The sequence below is a fragment of the Pan troglodytes genome, chromosome 19, assembly GCF_028858775.2.
Source record: "Pan troglodytes isolate AG18354 chromosome 19, NHGRI_mPanTro3-v2.0_pri, whole genome shotgun sequence".
Classification (NCBI taxonomy): domain Eukaryota; kingdom Metazoa; phylum Chordata; class Mammalia; order Primates; family Hominidae; genus Pan; species Pan troglodytes.
Window position 1 is genome coordinate 80,837,158 of NC_072417.2, and position 17,843 is coordinate 80,855,000.

The 17,843-nt window shown below is 39.2% G+C and overlaps 1 protein-coding gene across 27 annotated transcripts in view; it reads left to right on the top strand.

Annotated features, from left to right (window-relative positions):
* BPTF (bromodomain PHD finger transcription factor) overlaps window positions 1–17,843 on the top strand; it is a 156,866-nt gene that overhangs the window by 35,565 nt on the left and 103,458 nt on the right. For 21 of the 27 annotated variants that reach the window (XR_010153367.1, XR_010153368.1, XM_054671499.2 and 18 more), the window contains exons 3-5: window positions 5,591–5,814; window positions 13,621–13,824; window positions 14,360–14,548. Coding sequence is in view for 25 of the 27 variants with exons in the window: in XM_054671499.2 (XP_054527474.1) it covers window positions 5,591–5,814; window positions 13,621–13,824; window positions 14,360–14,548 (617 nt within the window). In the remaining 2 variants the exon portion in view is untranslated. The remainder of the gene's footprint in view (window positions 1–5,590; window positions 5,815–13,620; window positions 13,825–14,359; window positions 14,549–17,843) is intronic. The other 6 variants (XM_054671506.2, XM_063799911.1, XM_054671507.2 and 3 more) reach the window with 1 other exon arrangement.

Here is a 17,843-nt window from a genome sequence, read left to right on the forward strand (position 1 = left end):
TTTATTGTTTGCTATGCCTTTAAAATAAATATTGAATCAGTTTCTCTCCATTCCCACTGTCCCTCCATGATACAAGCCAGTGTCATCTTCATTAGACTAGTCAGTCACCCCTAAAGTAGTGTAACCCCCTACCCCAACCTTCCAAGATTTTCTTTCTTTCTTTTTTTTTTTTTTTTTTGAGATGGAGTCTCACTCAGGCTGGAGTGCAGTGGCCCAGTCTCAGCTCACTGCAGCCCCCTGCCTCTTGGATTGAAGCGATTCTTGTACCTTAGCCTCCCGAGTGGGTGGGATTACAGGCGGCCGCCACCACACCTGGCTAATTTTGTATTTTTAGTAGAGACAGGGTTTCACCATGTTGGCCAGGCTGATATTGAACTCCTGACCTCAGGTGATCAGCCCACCTCAGCCTCCAAATGTGCTGGGATTACAGATGTGAGCCACCATGCCCAGCCATAGCTGGATGATTTTTAAAACAGCAATTTTGATCAAGTCTCCTTTTCCCTAAGTTGAAAAACCTTTTGATTACAATTACTTCCATTTGCCCTTAACCAAAACTTCAGATTCTTTAGCACAGATCCCTAACTTTGTACATTTAATTATCTTGCTTTCTAACACTTAAGACAACATAAATAAAAAGCAAACCAAAGCACCTAAAAAAACCTGTTGGCTAACTAGCTCATTCTTGAGGTCTCAGCCTATTTATGCTACTTCCTAGGGATTTCTTTGCCTGCACCCCTTTCTTTCCCTGAACCCCTTTTTCTCTTGCATCGTGAAATACTACTTTTTAAAACACCCATCCTACCAATAGTTTTTTTGTTTTGTTTTATTTTTTGATACAAGTCTCACTCTGTCGCCCAGGCTGGAGTGCAGTGGCACAACCTTGGTTCACTGCAACCTCCGCCTCCCAGGTTCAAGTGATTCTTCTGCCTCAGCCTCCCAAGTAGCTGGGATTACAGGTGCCTGCCACCACACCCGGCTAATTTTTGTATTTTTAGTAGAGATGGGGTTTCACCATGTTGGCCAGTCTGGTCTTGGACTCCCGACCTCAGGTAATCCACCTGCCTTGGCCTCCGAAAGTGCTGGGATTACAGGCGTGAGCCATCGCGCCCGGCCTAGTTACTTGTTTTAAGGTAAATATTATACACTTCATAAGGTGAGGAAAATGATGACAACTATGTATATGATACCCATGAAGTGCTGGTACTACTCTAAACACTTTATAGATTTTAATTAATTTAATTCTAACAACAGCATCTTCCAGGATATGTACCGTCACCCTATTTTTCAGATGGAGAGACTGAGGCATAGAGAGTTTTAAGTAATTTATCCAAGATCACACAACTACAAAGTGGTGGGATCGGGATTTGAACCTAGGCATTCTGGCTCCAGAATGTGTGCTCCTAAGCACTACTTGGGCTGCTTGACCAAGAGCTTAGGACCTAGCTTTTGTCTTTAATTGCTGAATTGCTAGTTTTATCAGTTTCCTGCAGCTGCTATAACAAAGTACTATACCAAAAAAAAGTACTATAAAACTGGGTAGTTTAAAACAGTAGAAATTGATTATTTAACAGTTTTGGAGAATAGAAGTCTAAACTCAAAGGTGTCAGCAGGGCCATGCTCCCTCTGCAGGCTCTAGGAAAAAATCCTTGCTTTTTTTTTTTTGGCCTTTTCTAGCTTCCAGCACCCCAAGTGTCCTTGGCTTGCTGGCAGCATAATTCCAATCTCCCTGTCACTATCTTTTCAAGGCAGCTTAGGTTTTTTCTATCAAGCACCTAACAGTTCTTCAGCCTCTTCCCATTACCCAATTCCAAAACCACTTTCACATTTTTGAGTATGTTAGCAGCAGCACCCCACTTCCCGTACCAAAAGTTGGGAGTTTTCTACGGCCACCATAACAAAGTACCACAAATGGGGTGGCTTGAAAAAATATGAATTTATTGTCTCACAGTCCTGGAGGCCAGAAGTCTGAAATCATGGGTCAGCAGGGTTGGTTTTTCTGGAGACTTTCAAAGAGAATCTGTTCCATGCCTGTCTCCTAGCTTCTGGCAGTCCTTAGCATTTCTTGGTTTACAAACAGACACATCACTCCAGTTTCTGCCTCTATGCTACCTTCTTTTCTTTTTCTTTTCTTTTTTTTGAGACACGGAGTCTCTGTTGCCCAGGCTGGAGTGCAGTGGCACAATCTCGGCTCACTGCAACCTCCACCTCCCAGGTTCAAGTGATTCTCCTGCCTCAGCCTCCCAAGTAGCTGGGACTACAGGCACATGCCACCATTCCTGGCCAATTTTTTGTATTTTTAGTAGAGATGGGGTTTCACCATGTTGGCCAGGATGGTCTCCATCTCCTGACCTTGTGATCTGCCCGCCTTGGCCTCTCAAAGTTCTAGAATTACAGGCGTGAGCCACCACGCCCGGCCCATTACCTTCTTTTCTATGTGTCACCTTGGGTCCTCTCCTTTTCTAAGGATACCAGTCATTTGACTTAGGGGCCACCCTAAATCCAGGATGATTTTTATCTCAAGATCCTTAACTTTACATCTGCAAAGACCCTATTTCCAAATAAGATCACATCCTGAGGTTGCAGGTGGACATGAACTTTGGGGACATTATTCAACTCATTTCACTAGTGTTCTTTACTCTTCATTTCTATGGGTTTGTTTAGAAACGAAAGTTGAAACTTACTGTGAATCATTAACCTTCTACTTAGCTAGCCTAGGTAAAAGTCAAAGAAGCTTTAAAATGTAGACATATAATATGTATGTTTGCTCTTAATTATATTTTTAGCAAACCTTTTCTTGCCAGTCTGTCTTCTCTTTGCCACCCTATGAGTCCTTGAGAATGTGTGCCCAGTGGTAACTTCAAGGAAGCCTGGCCAGTTTGGGTGAGCCTGAGGAACATGGTAGGCCTTGTAAGAACCAGAGCTTCTACAGAACCACATTATAACTCCAAAACCAAATATACATACATAATGTATATTTATGTGGAAAGCTGTTGTCACTTTTACAATGAGGACAAATAATTTTGATTATATAAACTGTATATAGGCCAAGTAACTAAGTATAAAAAAACAACTTTTCAGCCTGGTGCGGTGGCTCCTGCCTGTAATCCCAGCACTTTGGGAGGCTGAGGCGGGCGGATTGCTTGAGGCCAGACGTTCAAGACTAGCCTGGCCAACATGGCGAAACCCTGTCTCTACTAAAAATACAAAAATTAGCTGGGCGTGGTGGTGTGTGCCTGTAAATCCCAGCTTCTTCAGAGGCTGAGGCATGAGAAGTGCTTGAACCCAGGAGGCAGAGGTTGCAGTGAGCCAAGATTGCGCCACTGCACTCCAGCCTGGATGACAGAGCGAGACTGTCTCAAAAAAAAAAAAAAAAAAAAAAAAAAAGCCTGGCCACGGTGGCTCACGCTTCTAATCCCAGCACTTTGGGAGGGCGAGGCAGGTGGATCGTGAGGTCAGGAGTTTGAGACCAGCCTGGCCAACATAGTGAAACCCCATCTCTACTAAAAATACAAAAATTAGCCGGGCATGGTGGCATGCGCCTGTAGTCCCAGCTACTTAGGAGGCTGAGGCAGGAGAATCGCTTGAACCCAGGAGATGGAGGTTGTGGTGAGCCAAGATTGCGCCACTGCACTCCAGCCTGGGCAACAGAGTGAGACTCCGTCACAAAAAAAAGGAAAAGAAAAAAGTTAAACAAAACAAAACAGACCAAAAAAACCCCCAACTTTTCTTTGAATGGATTAGCAGGTATTCACTGTTTTGCTGCTTTATGCTTTAATGAATTTATCTTTCTGTGGCTTCAAGAAGAAAAATGTTAGGTCGGTGAATACTGTATAGGTTGAGTATCCCTTATCTAAAATGCTGTGGATCAGAAGTATTATGGGCTTTGGAATATTTGCATTATACTTACCAGTTGATCATTCCTTATTTATTTATTTTTTTGTTTGTTTTTGAGACAGAGTCTCGCTCTGTCGCCCAGGCCAGAGTGAACTGGCGTGAACTCGGCTCACTCTAGGCTCCACCTCCCAGGTTCACACCATTCTCCTGCCTCAGCCTCCCGAGTAGCTGAGACTACAGGCGCCTGCCACCATGCCCGGCTAATTTTTTTTGTATTTTTAGTAGAGACCGGGTTTCACCGTGTTAACTGGGATGGTCTCGATCTCCTGACCTTGTGATCCGCCCACCTCAGCCTCCCAAAGTGCTGGGATTACAGGTGTGAGCCACTGTACCCAGCCAGTTGATCATTCCTAATCTGAAAATCTGAAACGCTCCAATGAGCATTTCCTTTGAACGGCATGTTGGCACTCAAAAACTTTTGGATCTTGGAGCATTTTGGATTTCAGATTTTCGGATTAAGGGTACTCCACCCATATCCTTTTATTTATCTGTGATTTAATATAGGCCTTCTTTCTTCAGAATTACTGAATGACTTATTCCTGGAATGCTGCTAAATTTTTATTCATTTATTACCTTAGTAATAATATTTAACATTTATTGATCACTGGTGTGCCCAGGCACTGTGGTAGATGCCTTATCATTATACCTTTAAGTCTTATAGTGGCCTGCAGGCAGGTTTTATTATATCTTCATTTTACAAGTGAGGTAAATAGAATGGCTTAGAGACTCAGAGAGGTTGTGTCTTGTCCATGTCCACATATCTTACAAGCAAATGAGTGTATTTAAAGCCAGATCTCTCCTAAAGCCCAGTTCTTTCAGTTCCCTCAGTTTGCCATTGAGTAAACAGGAAAATCAGGCTCACTCTCATCGAGTGCCTCACACATACTCTTGAATTCCTTTTGAGTGGGGACAGAAATACCATTATATGTGTTCCTCTATGTCTAGTCCTAGACATTAATTTGCCTGTTTGTTTTAAGTTAGTGACCATCTCTGTTGAAGTCTTTAACTCCATTAAAAGTGAATGGAACCTTAGGAGAGTTTTAGGCAGGAGAGGAAGCTCCTCTTCTCTCCACTTTGGGCTTCGATTGTCCAGAAGTAAAGAAGAGGGATGAGATATTATTTGAGATAACTCCTTCAAAAACCGGAACTTAGCAAAGCATTTACACCATTTTGTTAGAAATATTTCTAAACTATATTATAAAGTTAGCTGGGTATCGTGGCACATGTCTGTAGTCCTAACTACTTGGGAGGCTGAGGCAGGAGAATTGCTTGAGCCTAGGAGTCTGAGTACGCAGTGAACCACGATGGTGCCACTGCACTCTAGCCCGGGCGACAGAGTGAGACCCTGTCTCTAAAATAAATTTATTTTATTCTAGAATAATTCTAAATACATTCTTCTCATCATATTGTTACATTGATGATCTTAAAGTTGGTTGAGATGTAGCTGAAACTGGCTTCCACAAAGTACTCTCATGTGGTTCTGAATTTTGAGGTTATTTTTCCTTTGTGTCATGTTTTTTAGATATCATTTCTCAGAGTAAATCAAGTTTGAGTGAGACCTGCAGAGTTTTCTTGTGAGCGCCTATATTGAGCTTTAGTGCATAAGCTTTGTTTTAAGTTTTCACTGGGTAGATGAACTGTCAGATAAGTGGCATTATGTCTAACATATAAAGTATTTCCCCCCATTTTTAAACAGAGAAGAAGATACAGAAAATGAAAATGAAAAGAAAATTTGGTATTACAGCACAAAGGTCCAACTTGCAGAATTAATTGACTGTCTAGACAAAGATTATTGGGAAGCAGAACTCTGCAAAATTCTAGAAGAAATGCGTGAAGAAATCCACCGACACATGGACATAACTGAAGACCTGACCAATAAGGCTCGGGGCAGTAACAAATCCTTTCTGGCGGCAGCTAATGGTGAGAGGGGCATTTTCTCATTTTATTTTTGTTAAGTCTGAGCTAAACCGTTGGTATGAAATCACTGCAAAATTTGAAAATAGATTAAAATTTTCAAGTACAGTCATGCATTGCTTAATGATGGGGATACATTCTGAAAAATGTGTCATTTGACAATGTCATCATTGTATGAACATCATAGAGTACACTTACACAAACCATACACCTAGGTTATACGGCATAGCCTGTTGCTGCTAGGCTGCAAACCTGCACGTCATGTGACTGTACTGAATCCCATAAGCAGTTGTAGCACAATGGCAGGTATTTGTGTATCTAACTATATCTAAACATTTAAAAAGGTAATACGTATAATCTTATGTGATCACCATCACGTATGTGGTTCCTGGTGGACCGAAACATTGTGCAGTGCATGACTGTGTGTATATTTTACTTTAGTTCTCCATATTTCATTTTCCCAAGAGAACCTTGTTCATTCCACCATAAATTAGGGATGCTATACATTTTAGTGTTTTATTTCTGCCTTGGGTCATTACTGATATTCCCCAAAATGTTAGTTTGTTTCTTTAATTCAAGTATCTTATTAAACTTTTTTGGCATTCCAGTTTTTAATTTTAAGAAATAATATTCTTTTTGAACTTTTTGCCTTTTTAAAAAAATAAAACTTTAAATTTTAGAGTATTTTTAGATTTATACAAAAGTTGCAAAGATAGTAGAGGGTTTCCATATATCCTGCACTTGGTTGCCCCTGTTATTAAAGTCTTAGATCTTAGTGTGAGATATTTGTTACAACTAATGGACCAGTATTGATACACCGTTACTAACTCAAGTCCATACTTCATTCCAATTTCCTTAGTTTTTACCTGATGTCCTTTTTCTGCCTCATGATCCTGTACCACTTGATATTTAGTCATCATGTTTTCCTCTGGGTTGTCGGTTTCTCAGACTTTCCTTGTTTTTGATGGCCTTGACAGTTGGGAGGAGTAGTGGTTAGGTATTTTGTAGAAAGCCCTCATTATGGGTTTTTCTCATGGTTAGCCTAGGTTTATGCATTTTGGGGAGGAAGACCACAGAAGTGAAGTGCAATTCTCATCTTCTTATCAAGAGTGCATGGTGTCCTCGTGACTTACCACTGATGATGTTAACCTTGGTCCCTGGGTGAGGCAGTGTTTGTCAGGTTTCTCCACATCCTCCCCCAACCCCTCAAACCCCCAATACTGTACTTTCTGGAAGCAAGTCACTATAAACAGCCACACTTAGTGGGTGAGGAGTTATGTTCTACCTTCTTGAAGGGGCAATATCTACATAAATTATTTGGAATTTTTCTGCACAGGAGATTTGTTTATTTTTTCAGGCATTTATTTCTATGAGTATACATTCATGGATATTTTATACTTACTGGGTTATAATATAATTGGATATTTATTAGGTTATAATTCAATGTCACCTTATTTATTTTGTTACTCAACTCTTTATTTTTTTAAGTTATAAATACATATATATCTCAAAAGTTTAAATAGTATAAAGGGTATGCTGTGAAAAATGAATCTCTCTCCTTCAAAATCTCCAATCTGACCTTCCTTTCTCCGGAGGCAATCATTATTGCTGTATGTTTTTTTGTCCTGCCAGATGTATTCTGTGCATGTTTAATAAATACCACCTGTGTTTTCTAATGTAGCCATCTCTCAGTATTCTCAGGGATTGCTTCCAGAGCCCTCTGCAGATAGCAAAATCCATGGATGCCCAAGTCCTGCAGTCAGCCCTGTGGAACCTGCTGATATGAAAAGTTGGCATTCCATATCCAAGGGTTCTGCATCCTGAGAATATTGTATTTTCAATTTGAGGGTGGTTGAATCCAAGGATGCAGAACCTTTGGCCACAGAGGGCTGACTGTAGTGCCTTTTAAGTTTTAGCTTAGATAAAATTATTAGGTAAGACTCTGAAAGTACACTTTTAAGTGCCTGGTTCTGAGTTCTGCTCTTCTGCATACATTATCTGCTATACATATAATCCTATTAATTTTCCCCATTCTCCATTTGCTTAAAAATAGAATGTTTATATTTAATAAAGATACCCAGATAGCTGTATCCAAGCTTGTTCTCACATATTCTACATCAATATTCCTGTGAATTCATGCGTATTTTTGGAGAATGATAGGCTCTCACATATAAATACTGTTGGGCACAAATATACTTTGTCTTCAGAAAAAAGCATTCTTAGTTACCATGAATTATATTTATTCATATCTGGTAGTTGGAAGTATTTCTCTATTAGATCTGTTTAGAAAAATGTGTAATTTTTTTATTAGAAAAGTTTTAGTGTTCAGAAGTCTTTGGGGGATAAGTAATTGCAGTAACACAATCTCCGTCTTACTCTCCCCCCATATAGATCAAATCATAGGAAATTTTATTAATTTCAGCCAGCTTACTTCCCCCCTTAATTTCCTTTTATGAATCATGGCATTAAAATAGACAAATCCCTTTTTGCTCTCCTGTGTTTTAGTACAACAACAGAGAACCATCTTTAGTCCTCTAAAAGGCAATGTGAGATAGGATTTTATAAAGTACATTGAATTAAAGTATTTTTCAGAATAAAAAATAGAAAAAACAAAAAAATATTTTCTGTGTGTTAGATTATGTATACAGTATAATCATAATTAAATAAAGAACAAAGTCAAAACAGGAATGGGCAATCAAGTGTTAAGTGGTGTGATTTGGGGGAATGTAAAAACCTAAAAATGTTAATATAGGGGAATTGATAAATTTCATTATGAATTATCATGTGATAGAACACTGCGTATTGGAGAATTAAGTAAAGTACCATGCAAAAACTGTGTGAGATACTTAAATTCTTCTTCCTCTACATAACCAACTGGATCAGGTTTTATCATTAAAAAATAACCAATTAGCATAGTAGAATTGTAGTTGGTTTCCTTCTCATATTTTTTGCATTTCCTATAATGAGCATGTTATATAGTTCAGTATGATTCAGCATGTAATGTACTTTTAAAAATTAGTTAAACCGGCAGGGCGCAGTGGCTCACGCCTGTAATCCCAGCATTTTGGGAGGCTGAGGCGGGCAGATCACGAGGTCAGGAGATCGAGACCATCCTGGCTAACATGGTGAAACCCCGTCTCTACTAAAAATACAAAAAAAAAAAATTAGCCAGGCGTGGTGGCAGGCACCTGTAGTCCCAGCTACTCGGCAGCCTGAGGCAAGAGAATGGCGTGAACCCAGGAGGCAGAGCTTGCAGTGAGCCGAGTGAGCCAGTGCACTCCAGCCTGGGTGACAGAGCGAGACTCCGTCTCAAAAAAAAAAAAAAAAAAAAATTAGTAAAACCTTTTGTAGTAATGGGGAACAACAAAGAGAACATTGAGCTTTAGGCCACAATATGTTCTTAGAAAGTTAGATGACTAAAGTTTGTGTGCTGTGAGATTGCCTTGCAACCTGCAGTTATCCTCTTAGTACTACATGGAGTACATGGAAATAAGGTGAGTTGTACCTTGGATTTAATGGTGAGATCTGGACCCCAAAAATGACATAAATATTTTTTTCTTTCTTTCCTTTTTTTTTTTTTTTTTTTTTCCGGCTAAGGTACAACATCAACCTGGTACTGTAGGAGGAGGGATTCACAAGAATTGAAAATTGTTGGGGAAGAGAAGGGGACACTGACATTTTTGGGTGCCTACTGTGGGCCAGGTGCTCAACTAGGTGTTTTACAATTCTTTAATCCTCTCAGCAACTTTTTAAGGAGTGTATTGGTAATGAATTGAGCATTCAAATAGAAGAATTCCCGATTAAAACACCAGTTCACCACTGTTACCTTTATTTGTTCTCTCTGGTAACTAAAATCTTGGCTGTGATAGTCAGTTTAGGACCACCCAGTCCAGGTAAATACCCAAAATAATATCTAATCATGTTCTTTAACTTGGGGTTTTATGAGATGAAAACAATGGAAACTACTGGGGTTCTGATAATAGCCAAGAATAATTTACAGCATAACAGGAATTTCAGAATTGTAGCCTGTCCTGATGACTTTGACTTGATGTTAACCTCTCAAAGAAAATGCTTCATTTCTAATGTATAACTCTCTGGTTTTTATCTACACACACATGTGTCTACTTTAGGAGAGTTTAATTCTATTTTTGATAGTTAAATTTTTCTTCTCCATTTTTCCTCAATATTTTATTAAAAATTTCAAATATACACAAAAGTTGAAAGAATTATACAGTTACCAGCCTGATCAACATGGCAAAACCTCGTCTTTACTAAAAATACAAAAATTAGCTGGGCTTGGTGGTGCACGCCTGCAATCCTAGCTACTCGGGAAGCTGAGGCAGGAGAATTACTTGAACCCAGAGGCAGAGGTTGCAGTGAGCCGAGATCGTGCCACTGCCCTCCATCCTGGGCAACAGAGTGAGACTTTGTCTCCAAAAAAAAAAAAAAAAAAATTATACAGTAAATACTCATATATTCATTGTATAGATCTGTACTTTATATTTGTAACTAAATATACAGCTTACTATATTTGCTTTATCCTATGCCTGTATGGTAATTATGAAATGCTTTATTTTGCTTATTTGAGGGAAGTTTATTTTTAGAAGAATTTTTTCTGAGTAGAGATGGCTTCTAAAACCTGGTAGGTTAATTCTTTGTTTAGTTTTGAAATGTTCATGCAAAGTATAGAATATACTTGTTGATAGAATATGCATATTTAGTATAGATCAGATACAATGTAATTTTCTTTCATCCTTTAATGTTTTTCTCTCTGCTGAACATTTTGGGTCTCTTTTTCTTTTTATTGTTGTTGTTTGTTTTGTTTTTGTTTTTTTGAGACAGAGTCTCGCTCTGTCACCCAGGCTGGAGTGCAGTGGCATGATCTCGGCTCACTGCAACCTCTGTCTCCTAGGTTCAAGCAATTATCATGTCTCAGCCTCCCAGGTAGCTGGGATTACAGGCGTGTGCCACCACACCTGGCTAATTTTTGTATTTTAGGTAGAGACGGGGTTTCACCATGTTGGTCAGGCTGGTCTCAAACTTCTAGCCTCAAGGGATTCACCTGCCTCGGCCTCCCGAAGTGCTGGGATTACAGGCGTGAGCCACTGCGCCCAGCCCTGTTTTTGGTCTGTTTTTCTTATGGCTATGATTGCCATAGTTTTTTGAACCTAAAACTTGTATGAATGTATGTATGTATATGTGTGTTTAACAATATAGACTATTTGAAATTAGAATCTTTATAGAAAGTCAGAGAACTATGGTCATGCAACCTGTGCTTTTCAACCAATTTAAATGGTCTAAACTTAGTAGGCAATTAAAACAATTTTTTTGGTTTTATTTTCATTAAATGGCACTGGGAAAGTAGGGAGGATGTACAATGATTTGGTTAAGACAAGCTATAGGATGTAGTTATGTTTGAAAATGGCCGGGCGTGGTGGCTCACACCTGTAATCCTAGCACTTTGAGACAGGTGGATCACCTGAGGTCAGGAGTTTGAGACCAGCATGGCCAACATAGTGAAACCCCATCTTTACTAAAAATATAAAAATTAGCCAGGTGTGGTGGTACGCGCCTATAGTCTCAGCTACTTGGGAGGCTGAGGTGGGAGAATCGCTTGAACCCAGGAGGCAGAGGTTGCAGTGAGTCGAGATCACGCCACTGCACTCCAGCCTGGGCAACAGAGTGAGATTCTGTCTCAAAAAAAAAGAAAGAAAGAAAAAAGGAAATCTGTGCCTCTAAGAAAAACAGATAATCGGTAACTACATTTTCTTTTTCCAAATAAAGTGTTCTTTAAAATATAGGAATTAAGGGCTGGGCACTGCTAACGCCTGTAATCCCAGTGCTTTGGTAGGCCAAGGCACGGGGGAGTTCAAGACCAGTCTGGGCAACATAGTGAGACTCCATCTCTATTTTAAAAAGGATTAAAAAATTAGCCAGGCGTGGTGACACATACCTATAGTTCCATCTACTCGGGAGGCTGAGGTGGGAGGATCACTTGAGTCTAGGAGTTCAAGGTTACAGTGAGCTGTGATCACACCAGTGTACTCCTGAGCAAGAGTGAGACTCTGTCTCTAAAAAAGTAAAAAATAAATTTATAAAAAAGGAAACACAAACCCAAAAATCCAAGAGGAGTACTGTGGATATACATGGTATTAAGTGTTTCTTCTGGCCCGGTGCAGTGGCTCACGCCTGTAATCCCAACACTTTGTGAGGCTGAGGTGGGCGGATCACCTGAGGTCCGGAGTTCAAGACCAGCCGGGCCAACGTGGTGAAACCCCGTCTCTACTAAAAATACAAAAATTAGCCGGGTGTGGTGGCAGGCGCCTGTAATCCCAGCTACTTGGGAGGCTGGGGCAGGAGAATTGCTTGAACCTGGGAGGCAGAGGTTGCAGTGAGCCAGGATTGCGCCATTACACTCCTGCCTGGGTGACAAGAGCAAAACTCCATCTCAAAAAAAAAAAAAAAGAAAAAGAAAAACCGTGTTTCTTCTTATTCACAAATAGTGTACTCTAGTTGATAAATTTATTTTTATGAGGAAACAGTTTAGCAATTCCGAAACTATTTTACTGTGTGTACTAGGAATGAACAAATAACTAGATATGTTATAGATAATGTGAGCCAGATTTCTCACTGTCAGAGAAGTTACAGATAAGCAAGTGGGCATTGGTAAATGAACCCTATACAGACACATAGGCATTCACTCATATACATATGTACCCACACAAATAAATACAGAAATAATATAGATGTATATATTTATGACTACATTTTTTAGCTCTGTTGGCTGAGAGACTCTAGAATAGTAACACCCCAATAGTAACAAACACACCAACCTCTTAGATTGTGACTTCTAACATCATTCTCCAATTTGTTCTTCAAAAAAGAACAAAGGCTCCTTGGAGAGATGGTGGATTGTAGGGCTGGGGCAGGGAAAATACAAGGTGAGCCCGGAACATCTTGTAATAGTGGAAAGTAAGAAAATGCTGGATGGATGGATGGATGGATGGATGGATGGATGGATGGATATGTGTCAAAAGGACACTGGACTCGGAAAAAGTCCCCAGTGGCCAAAGCTGAAACAATTTGTGCAACAAAATTAAAAGTGATAGTATTGCATGATAACCCAAAGAATATAATTAATATCCATGAGTGCATACTGATATACCGCGTGTTCTGTACACTGTGGTCCTTCTGTATCCCGTGGTCTATAACATGCCATAGTATCACTCTGTCTAAGTTGAAAGAGGGTAAGTGTACTTAGAGACTTAGTGACTTTCAGAACAATTAAGGGACTTCAGAAAGAAAGTTGTTTCCAAAAGGGCTTCTGTTTTCTCTTTTTACAGTTGAGGAAATGATGGCCTGGAGAGGTTAGGTAGCTTGCCCAGAGTCACACAGCTAATCCAAGTCAGATTTGCAGTGGGTTTTGGGTTTCTAGGTTTTGATCACTGCAGTGTGCTGCCCAGACTGTGGGTCTATGTCAGCTTGCAGTTTTTGTCATCTGTCACAGATATCCGTGACAGATATCTATATCAAGGCTATATTTTTAAAAGATAGGCTCATTTTACTTTTTTTAAAAAGTAGAGCCCATAATTAGCATGTATTATCTAGAGGTGAAGGTACACCAAATTGATTGAATTCTGTAAACACAATTTTGTTTGTAATCTTGATTTTTATTTCATAGGTCTGATGCTTTAAAAATACTTAATTTTTCCTCTTTAATAGCTTGTATTGAAACTCGTAAGTGACATTTGTGGTACTGTTCTATTTGGTTATATATAGGAATAATTTGTTTGTTTGTTTTACACATTATAGAAGAAATTTTGGAATCCATAAGAGCCAAAAAGGGAGACATTGATAATGTTAAAAGCCCAGAAGAAACAGAAAAAGACAAGAATGAGACTGAGAATGACTCTAAAGATGCTGAGAAAAACAGAGAAGAATTTGAAGACCAGTCCCTTGAAAAAGACAGTGACGACAAAACACCAGATGATGACCCTGAGCAAGGAAAATCTGAGGGTAAAAAAATTACTTGATTAAAAAGAATATTTCATTAGTGTTATTTATGAAATCTCCAGTTTTACTTACAAAATGAAAGTGAAATATTGCAAGCAGCTACCTAATTTAATATTTCTAAAGAGATCAGGATACCGTCCCCTCTTGTAACGTGTATAACAATTGTAATGAGTTTTATGTATTAGTGAATTTGCTATAATGTTATATTCATGTCTCTATTTATACTTCCCATTAAGTTGCCATTTCCCTATGAAAAAGTACTATTCTTTAATATTATACCAGAGTATACACTTTTGTATGTGATAAAATGTTCATTTTTATATTAATTACTTAAGCATTCTTAATATATTATTAAATATTCTTAAATACTCTCTGAATTACCTATTGCAGCAATATCCCAGAATCTACTTGCTTTAAAATGGCCATTCAATGGAAGCAGGTTTTTTGGTGATTATTTAGTAGTTGACTGAATGTGGCCATTTGCCCTGAAGCAATTTTAAAGAATATCTTTAAAGTTTTGTTGTGCATTTTGCTGTAGAGCCAACAGAAGTTGGGGATAAAGGTAACTCTGTGTCAGCAAATCTTGGCGACAACACAACAAATGCATCTTCAGAAGAGACTAGTCCCTCTGAAGGGAGGAGCCCTGTGGGGTGTCTCTCAGAAACCCCCGATAGCAGCAACATGGCAGAGAAGAAGGTGGCATCTGAGCTCCCCCAGGATGTGCCAGGTACAGAGGGCAGCGTATCAATGCCTCTGTAATGGGGGGAATCCTTCCCTTTTGTAGTAAAAGCCGAATGTCACCTAAAACCTTAAACTATGTGTTCATTCATGCTGCTTGCTTACAGTGCCATCCCCATTTGCTAAATTGTCACCTAACATTTGGAGTTTGATAAATGTCCTCGCAGTTAGTGCTTGAAACTCATCATAATTTTCATGCTTCTTAAACTTCATTTAGCTGTTTTTGTTTAATAGATTTATTTTTATATTTTATCACCAGACCATAGTGGCAGATATTTTGGTTTTAATTACTTATGTACTAATGGCTCAATGTTGAATGATCTGACCTTTCCAGTTCTGTAGATACTAACAAATTAATTTTATGTTTGCATGTGCTCGTGTAATATTTATAGCATTTCAAACCGTAGTATTATGGTAGAAAATCATTATCACAGAACATTGTTGTCAGATGTATTTTGACATAAAAATGTAAGTTGACCAGTAATTCACAGTTTCAGTTTTTAAAATTAAAGTTATACTCCAAGTAAGTTATAGCACACCAAGAGTGTCCTGTTGCATAACATGAAGGATTTTGACAACCTGCAGTTCTTATGGGGATGACTTCCATTTGAGTACTGGTCAACAGTGAGCTGTGTTGCTGAAAACACCAGTTTAACAGGGCGCTACACATAGGGATGTAAGTGTAAGCTCCAGAAGAACCACAGCAATCAGCAGTTAAGTCCACCTTATTTTATACTGATGAGAGATTGATCATTAAGATCAAGAACAGGGCCAGGTGTGGTGGTTCATGCCTGTAATCCCAGCACTTTGGGAGGCCTAGGCGGGCAGATCACCTGAGGTCAGGAGTTCGAGACCATCCTGACCAACATGTTGAAACCCCGTGTCTACTGAAAATGCAAAAATTAGCTGGACATGATATCATGCACCTGTAATCCCAGCTACTTGGGTGGCTGAGGCAGGAGGATCACTTGAACCCACGAGGTAGAGGTTGCAGTGAGCTGAGATCGTACCACTGCACTCCAGCCTGGGCGACAGAGCAAGACTTCATCTTAAAAAAGTAAAAAAAGAAAAAGAAAATATATTTATATGAAAACATAAGCAAGAAGTTTCAAGGAAACTAGAATGGGAGCAAATATAGCAACTGTCAGTGGCCGGCATCAGAGGGGAATTTGGGTCATTAGCAGGGTGAGAGTGTTGGACAACTGAAGATGCTGTACCTACAAATTCAAAACCTTCCCATTTAATAACTCATAGTTCTCTTCTTGAGTAGAGTAAAAAACAAAACAATGATCAAACATGAAAAGCATTTTAAAAGACTTTATTAAATATATCATACCAGATTTTAAAGAGGAGTTTGGTACTTTTGTAAAGTAGATAAACATTTTAATAGGTCCCTGACTTCAGAATATACTAACGGAGATGTATCAGTGACCAAAATAGATAAGGTCTGGGCCCTTGGTGACTTACATTCTAGTGGGCAGTAGACGGACTTAATAGAGTTCTGACCTTCACCTGCTTCCTTCTGTTTCTGTGGCTCTCTATGCAGTTATTTATTCAACAGCTATTTATTGAGTGCCCTACAATGTGCCTGGCTATGTGCTAGACACTTTGTGATGTCCCTGGACCAAACTCTGTTACCACTGTTTACTACCTATGGTCAGTGGATGAGATGCCTTGTTAGAAGAATTGGGGTGGGAGAATTGTTAAAGGCAGACTAAGAACAATAGCCGTGATAGAAGACATCTTACTTGGTTTTCTTTTCTAAACTTTCAGAATGTATTTAGGCACCTAATTTAATGATTAAAACTTATCGACAAAAGATAACTGTCAGATTGGAAAGCATTTTGGATGTTAAGATATTTTTGGTAAAGTTTTTTTTTTGAGAGAGAGTCTCACTCTTTCACCCAGGCTAGAGTACAGTGACGTGATCATGGCTCACTGCAGGCTTGACCTCCCAGGGTCAAGTGGTCCTCCCACCTCAGCCTTCCAAGTAGCTGAGACTACAGGTGTGCACCACCATGCCCAGCTTATTTATTTATTTATTTATTTATTTAGTAAACAAGTAAGTAGAGACAAGGTCTCACTGTGTTGCCCAGGCCAGTCTCGAACTCCTGGGCTCAAGCCATCCTCCCGCCTCAGCCTCTCAAAAGTGCTGGGATTACAGACATGAGCTACTGCACCCAGCAACTTTAAAAAATTGAAATATAACCTGCAGTAAAGTTTATAAATATTAAGTGAATAACTTGATGGATGTTTACGAAGTTAACACATCTGTGTTACCATATCGTGCCCCCTTTTAGCTACCACTACACCTAGCCCAACAAAGGTACTAACTATTCTGACTTCTATCACCACTGATTGGTTTGCCTTTTTAAAAAAAATTACTGGAACCATACAGTATATACTCTTTGATGCCTGATAGCTTTTTTCCCACCTCAACAAAACATCAATGAGAGCCATCCAGATGTTGCTAGTAGTAGCAGCTTATTCTTTTTTATTGCAGTATGATATTCCATTATATAGATATGTCATGATTCTTGTTACATTTTGGTGGCTATTTTAATGATTTTTGGTTTGGGACCATTATGAATAATACTATTATGAATATTTTACATGTTTCTTGTGCACATATATGTGCATTTCTGGAGGTATAAGCCTAGTTGTGGATTTTCTAGGTCATGGAGCTGGTTTATGCTCATCTTTGGTAGGTACTGCTAAACAGTTTTCCACAGGGGTTGTAGAAGTATTCAGTTCAACAGTGTATGAGAGTTCTAGCTCCTCTGCATCCTTGCTAACACTGGGTATCATCAGCATCACTCTTTGTCTTTTTGGAGGACTGAGGGGACATGCTAGTGGGCATGTAGGGATATTTTACTGTTCTTTGCACTTGCTAGCTCCCTCGTGACTAAGGATGTTGAGCGTCTTTATGTGTTTGTGTGTGTGTGTGTGTGTCAGTCGTTTAGATATCCTCTTTTGGGAGGTACCTGTCTGCTCCTTTGTTCATTTTCTATAAATGTTCTGTTTTTTGCTTTGTAGTTGTTTCATGGGAGAGGGTAAATCTGGTTCTTCCACTTTACCTTGACTAGAAGCAGAAGTATCTACACTGAATTTTGAATGTTAACCTAATCTCATGTTCCTGGGGTAAATATAACTTGTTGTGATGTATTTTCCTTGTTATATATTATAGCATCCAGTTTATTAATATTTTGTTTAGGATTTTTGCATTTACTTTCATGAGTAAAATTGGCTTGCATTTTTCTTCTCTGATAATGTCAGTCTTTAGT